The 7,502-nt window shown below is 36.2% G+C and overlaps 1 protein-coding gene across 1 annotated transcript in view; it reads right to left on the bottom strand.

The window, feature by feature from the left end:
* Positions 1-7,502, bottom strand: part of DHX36 (DEAH-box helicase 36) — a 45,832-nt gene that overhangs the window by 24,804 nt on the left and 13,526 nt on the right. Inside the window, 4 exon segments of the mRNA XM_004709024.2 lie at positions 308-395; positions 2,631-2,733; positions 3,049-3,189; positions 6,671-6,752. Of these exon segments, the coding sequence (XP_004709081.1) occupies positions 308-395; positions 2,631-2,733; positions 3,049-3,189; positions 6,671-6,752 (414 nt within the window).

A 7,502-nucleotide genomic window follows, 5' to 3' on the forward strand; every position in this document is an offset into this window, starting at 1 on the left:
AGTTCATAGGGAACAATACAAAATTTCAAACACTAACATCTTAATTTTGAGGCCAAATTTTAAAAGGCAAATTTAGGGAAAGTGACAAAATACAAAATACTTCATAATACTAAATAATTAACATCACCACATATCCAACAACTGAACCTGTGGATTTTAAAGATAACATAAAGTAACTTTTGAAAAACCAAAGCTGGGCTTTAATCACTAGGTTCTGACACTTATGGCAGCCGCAGAAGCAACCCTCCTTCAAATGAAGTAAAATCATGGGCCCTACCACTCCTGTAATGGCTACAAGTATGCATACCTGATTTAAACATCACTTGTGACATCAAGAGATCATGTAAGCTACTGATATTGTCCCAGCCGGGTAGAAACACTAATATTGCACCATCCTGTTTAGAGAAGAAATTAAAAAAAAAAAAACAACATTCAAATTCTCTGCACACTAAGACTTCATTACAATTTTACAAGAATAAATGGTTAGGATTAGCTACTGATTTAAAATGAAATGAATGCAAGTGCAACTGAAAAAATGTAATCCTATATAAAAATGAGAATTTGTAATATGCTTCACATATGTTTAACCCAGGGTTTCCCGAATGGGTGATATTACCCCCTGGGAGATTCTGGAAGGAAGGATCCAAGAGGACTGAGGGAACAGATTACCTACACTGTTATCTTGGATTATGGACTATAGTAAAAAATTCTTAATTGCTGGGGGTTGGAAGGTGCTAAGTAATTTTTTTTTCTAAAAGGGGTGGGGGAACAAGAAAACCAAATAAGTTTGGGAACCTATGGTTTAACCTTAGTTTCAAATAAGTCAAATGTCTAAATCTTTTCATATGAGGGGGAAATAGAATTAAAGGTAACAACACAATTTCCAGTAAGGTTCACTTATTACTGTGGTAAGAATGTCTATTGATTTGGGGGTGACTGTAGGATTATTTCTAAATGACAGCAACTGAATACTCTTCTCCCTCTTCCCCGAATCTTGAAAAGCTGATCCCAGCTTAGGTGAGGTTTCCTCTGTCAAAATGGTTTTTAAGATGTGACTCGAGGATGGTAAATAATAAAATCCAAATCCGAAGGAGGAAATGGTATCAGAGCTTAAATTGTGAACGCCTGGTTTACCAAAAGCTACAGATGAAGATGAATTCTGAAATCTCTTTGCAGGGTTCCCACATGGATCAAGCCTCTGGTAAATACCCCATGACCATAGCAGAGTGATGTATATAGCCTTGTTATCAGACAGAGCATGGTAATGATGTTACTTTGAGGATTAAGGTGCGCTTGACCCAAGTCATGGTATTTTCAATTGCGTCATATGTATGTGAAAATTGAACATTGAATAAGGAAGACCAAAGAACTGATGCACTTGAATTGTGGTGTTGGAGAAGAATACTGAAAGTACCAAGGACTGCTAACAGGATAAACTGATCTGTCTTGGATGAAGTGATGTCCCAAGTGCTCCTTAGAAGCAAAGATGGTGCAGTGACTCAGAGACCAGTCCTGGAGAAGGACATCATGTTAGGTAAGGCAGAAGAGCAGTGAAAAGAGGAAGGGCCTTGACAAAACAGACTGGCACAGTGGCTGCCACAACGGGCCAACATGTGAGGATGGTGAGGATGGTGCAGGACTAAGGTGTGTGTTGCCTTATGTTGTGCACAACGTCATTATGGGTCAGAACGGATTCAACAGGAACTCGATGGCACCCATAACAACCTAACGGCAGATGTAGTTATGTAAAAATGTACTATCTTACCATGTGATCTCCTTTATGACCCATCTTATAGTTGTCTCACTTTAATAAAACACAATACATATGGTTAGTAAAAACTCTGGCGCATCCCCCCTGACAACAGACCAGAGATGTGTATACCCTTGTTATCATGTAGTGTGCTCTGGAAAGTGGAAGACTACAGAAGCAGTTAGGTTAAAGTTTAACACTTTATCATGATTTCCCTTTGGACACATTTTAAATCTGTTCTAGGTTTTAATACTTTGTTTTCTTTTCGATTGAGAGTTTTCTGTTCTGTTACTGCTGTTGGTTAGTCTTTTGGGGGGTATGTCTTTCTGAATATGAAATCCAGGATGGGTTAATCTATGTAGACACAGTCACTGAATGGTTTGTTAAGGGATGGAAGAAGAGGTTGGAGGCTAATAGCAATGTGTACAAGAAAGAAGAAAATGTTCTAAATTTGATTATGGTGATGATTATATATAATGTAACTACTGAATTGTATGATATGGGAATCAATGCCAATAAAACAATCAGCAACAAAAAAAGATTAAACCAGCAAGAGAAGTAGAGCTAGGGAAAAATGATGCCACATGAAGAGGAACCAGGAGACCAGAGACAAGAACCTGCTTTCAAAGCTGATGCAGAGAGAATCTGCACCCAGGCCTTCCTAAATCTATGAAAATAAACTTGGTTGTAGATTAACAAAAATGTTCCATAAACTTTGTGCAATCCCTTTTAATGTGAGATTCTTATTTCTGATGTCAAAAGTGATTGTTTTCCATAATCTGTTTTTTAAAAGGAAGAATATTTTTCTTTTCTCAGGGCCAAAATATAGTAATAAAATTAAAATAAGGCTATTTGAAAGGATAAAAGGATAAAAACGAACCTCTTCTTCTAAAACAATGTGTCGGATAAGGGCAGCAATCAAATTCAGATCAACTTTTTCATCGTCCACCATTTCTAAAACATCTATAGTACCTGCAGAATACCTGTTAAGTTAAACAAAAGTTACAAATATTTGAAAAAGTGATGATTAGATATCTACCCTAATAAAGTTTCCTATTATTTAAATTGCCATGGGATCTTTATAAAACCTCAATCTGCAAACAAGAGAACATGCTCTAAAAATAAGAGAATCATTGGTTAACAGTGTGCAGGAGTCATTATGAGAATAGTATTTAGTTAGAGTAAGTTATCTATAGTATTTAAGTGTACAAATTAAAAAACAAACAAACAAAAAAGCCCTGGCTTTCTGTTTTAGACATTTACCACTATATTCTTACTTTCAAACAAATTAAATTTACCTTCTCCGAAGTTCCCTTACATAATCTGGCCAACGTTCTTTGTAGATGGCTTCTTTTTTTTCTTTTTCTTGTCTGTTTACATGCCCCTGCATGAAACCCTTCTTAAACTGGGATCTGTGTTCTTTTTGTAATGGGACATATCTAAAATAAAAACATCCTTAAGTTGTTTGGGGGAAACTATTCGGATTAAGCTATATCTAACACCACTACATTTAAAATTAAAAAAGGAACTTTAAAGATATTTTGTCACTGTAGTCCTAGCAAATGCTTCTTAAATATTAATTCACAAATGTTAACTTAAATATAAATAGCTAAAACTTATGATAAGAAGTATTTTTCTCTATTTCACTATATAGACCTTTATACCATTTTTGGCAGTCGAATAAATATTTTAAAATAACAGCTTTCACCTTCAACTTTAAAACACAAGTTAATATTGATTAAAAATCAGCTACAATAGTCATTGATTGTCCTGTAGCAAGACTCAAATTTTAAATATCAGAAGTTTCCAAACCAGCTTGCACATAAGCAGCTGTTGAGATCTTGTAAAAATACATTCCTAAATTCCACCGCCTGGTGATTTAAATTTAGTAAGTACAGCCAAGGCCTACTAAAATAGGAATTATAATCAGTGCCCCAGGAGATTCAAAAAGTGTACCCATAGACCTGCAGACTCATGCTGGAGAGCTACTCACTTTGCTTCAGTTGTCACATCATACAGCAGTCAGAATCAGCATGCAAGTCTCCTGTGCATCAATCTAGCGCTGTACTATGACTCCGCTACACTGCACTGACTGCTCAGACAGTACACACGTCCGCCTAAGAACGCGCCATGCCACTGGGAGTTCTGAGGTCTGGGGGTGGGGAGCCACAGAAAAAAGGCAACTGTCCTTTACATCTCTCTTATTTACTCAGCTGTTTACTGTAGGCCAGGCTCTGTGCTAGATACTAGCTACAAAGAAGCACACAACCAAATCCTTGACCATGAAGAAGCACACAACCAAATCCTGACCATGCCAGTAAGATAAGTGTTAAGAAAGACATGATATGGGACTCCCGATAAGAAAGCAACTCAATCTGTGAAAAGGCATTAAGAAGCAATAAAGCTAGAAGTTGTTTTTACAGATTCAACAGTTTACAATGGATAAAAGGATGAAGAAGGTAGCATAGGAAGTCCGAAAAGAGAAAATAGTATGTAACAAGGAATGAAGCTATCAATTAAGGTGGACCGCTTAGGAAACTAGAGAACAGCACACATTGACCATAGGCAGCCAACAGGATGCATGACTGAGAGATAAGGCTAGGAAAAGATGTTAAAGGGCTTTGGAATGACTAGCTAAAGAAATTGGATCTGATACTAAAGGCCTATGTTATCCTCTCACCATACTTATTCAATCTGTATGCTGAATAAAAATCAGAGAAACTGGATTAAATAACGTGCAATGTATAGATGACATAAGCTTGCTTGCTGAAAGTGAGCAGGATTTGAAACACCTGCTGAGGAAGATTAAGGACTGCAGCCTTCAGTATGAATTACAATTCAATGTAAAGAAGGCTCCCAACTGGACCAATAGTTAACATCTTGATAAATGAAAAATTAAAAAGACGTGTTATCAGGGGTTTTGTGCACAATCAGAGTTCACGGAAGCAGCAGTCAAGAAATGATCAAATGATGCATTGCATTTTACAAGTCTGCTGCACAATACCTCTTGAAAGTACTGAAAGATGTTACTTTGAGAACTAACCTATGCCTGACCCAAGCCATGGTATTTCCCAGTGCCACATCCATATGTGAAAAGTTGGACACTGAATAAGGAAGAGGACGAAGAACTGAAGCATTTGAATTACGGTGCTGCTACAGAGTCTTGAAAGTACTATGGACGGCTAAAAGAACAAACAAATCTGTCTCGAAAGAAGTACAACCAGGATGCTTAGAAGCAAGGATACGAGACTTTGTCTCATGAACTGTAGACAGGTTATCAAGAGAGACCAGTCCCTGAGAAGGCCATCATTCTAGGTAAAGTAGAGGGACAGCGAAAATGAGAAAGGCCCTCAACAAAATGGACTAACACAATGGCTTCACCAATGAGCTCCGACATAAGAACAATTGTGGAGATGATGCAGGACTGGGCAGCGTTTTTTTCTGCAGTACGTAAGGTTGCTGTGAGTCAGAACCGACCCAACTGCATCTAACCAGCACCACCTAGTTCCATGGAGAAGGTTGCAAGAAGCTAATGAGATAGTTGAAGAATCCAGTGTTCTGGGTGCTGCTATCAGTAGTGAAGAACCAATGGAGATTTTTAAACTAATATTTTAAGAAAAATCACAAATGCACGGCTTGCCTAGAAGAGAAAGCTCACATGACCGAGCGTTTAAGAAAACACCTGGCAGTAGTAGGGGAGAGAACAGTGGTGAGAATGAAGACTTCAAGAACGCAAGTGGACAAGAAGTAGGAAAACTGAAAAGGGCTGTTCAAACAGAAAGCCCTGAAGCAAATTCAGCGGAAATCCTGTGTGTGTTGGCGAAAAGTACAGAATGACAGAAGTACCTTATTATAGTACAGCAGTTAGCATTTCCATTTCAAACATTAATTCTCGTAGAGTTTAGAAACTAGGTAGAAAACAGTATCAGCAACTATTATAATGTGGATTTTATTTTTACTTTTGACAGAAGCATGGTGAGCCTGTTAATGGCTTGAAAAATACTAAGTTCAAGATATGAGTGGTACTAGAACCATGTGGAATAGACAACTAAAGCACTTAAAAGCTATGAAAACAGAAAATGTGATACATTGAGAAGACTATAATTTAAAGAGCAGGCAATGGAACCAACAGAGAATAAAAATCAGGTAGATGGAAAATCAGTAGAGAGGTGAAACCACTTCAGTCCCCAAAACCTAAATGTATAAACGTCAGTCGTACAATCAAAGGAGCACTACACATTGTTAAACAGTAATGATGAAACTATCAAACACCTGATGACATGAATGAATTTGGAAGCTACTAGCTTAATGGTTACACGCTGGGTTGTGATCCAACATGTTCAGCAGTCAAAACCACCAGCACCTCTGCAGGAGAAAGGCTGGGGTTTCTACTCCTGTAAACAGTTCAGTCTCAGAAACACTATGAGCAAGCAAAGACTCAATGGCAGTGAAAGAAAGCATGCTGGGTGAAGTTTGTCAGTAACAATGATAAATACTATATGAGACGTGATACGGTTACAGAAAAAGATAAGAAATAAAACCCAGAAAAAAGGTCATTGTATCAAAAGAAATAGAGTTTGGAGGTTAGGGAGAAAAGGAGTAGAGTAGAGGAGGGGAAAGAGGAAGGAAAAAAGCAAAAGTTAAAAGGTTCCATTCTTTGCTACCCATTAAAACCACCCAGGAAGCTTTAAAAATATATATTAAAACCTTATCATCCCAGGCACTATGATCTAATTATGACATGTGGACCAGCAATCTATATTTTTAAAAGTTTCAAATGAGTTTAATATGCAACACAGTATAGAAATCTGGTTTAAGAAAAAAGTTTTAGAAGGAAGTAGTCAATGGTGACTTAAGATTGGTATGAGAAAGATGACATTTTTGTACTGTTTAATGTCTTTGATAACTAGTATTACTTACCTTATTTTTTCAATTATATCTTCTAAAAGATACTCCACAACTGGAAAAGTGAAACCAGGTATGTGTATCATCGGACAGTTACCTATTATGTTTAGAAAAAGAAAAAAGAAATCTGTATTCAAATATTGAAAAAAGGATCAAAAGAAAAATAGTTACTGAAAATAGAGACTGAATAGTTCTATAACTTTAACAATTCTACCCAGATTTTTCATATCTAATTTAAATAAATACAGCAGTCTAGTCTTTTTAAAGTTTTATAAGATCTTCGAAAAATGCTTATTTAAAGAAACCGAGGTCCATAGAAATTTTTTTTGTGTGTGTGGTTTATAGTATTTTATTTTATTTTTTTAACATTTTATTAGGATACAACTGTTATCCCAATCCATACACACACCAATTGTGTAAAGCGCATTTGTATATCGTTTCTCAAAAGTCCATAGAAATTTAACAACTTACCTGGGACTATAAAATAGAAGCTTCTCAAAGAAGGTTCAACAGAAGGTTCAACAAAAGGTTACAAATCACAGTTGAATGGGAAAATTATTTTAAGGAGGACTTTAAAAGTAGTTAAAAGTCTATTTTAGTTATTAACAAAAATGGTGTCATAGTATAGACTAAGTTTTATTGACATCTAAGAAATATTACTTATAGAACTAAAATTAATAAAAGAAATATGTAAGAAGAAACCAACTAAGTATTAAAAGTATTAAATTGTTATTTGCTGTTTCAGAATCACGAAAAACCCACATTTTAAAACACAATAACATAAATACTATTTATTTCTCATAACAAGTACTGGTAGACAACAGGGGAGGAGGTGGGGAAAGGAAAC

Source organism: Echinops telfairi, unplaced genomic scaffold (assembly GCF_000313985.2).
Source record: "Echinops telfairi isolate 266 unplaced genomic scaffold, ASM31398v2 ScPeMD7_7421;HRSCAF=8459, whole genome shotgun sequence".
In the NCBI taxonomy this organism is placed as follows: Eukaryota; Metazoa; Chordata; class Mammalia; order Afrosoricida; family Tenrecidae; genus Echinops; species Echinops telfairi.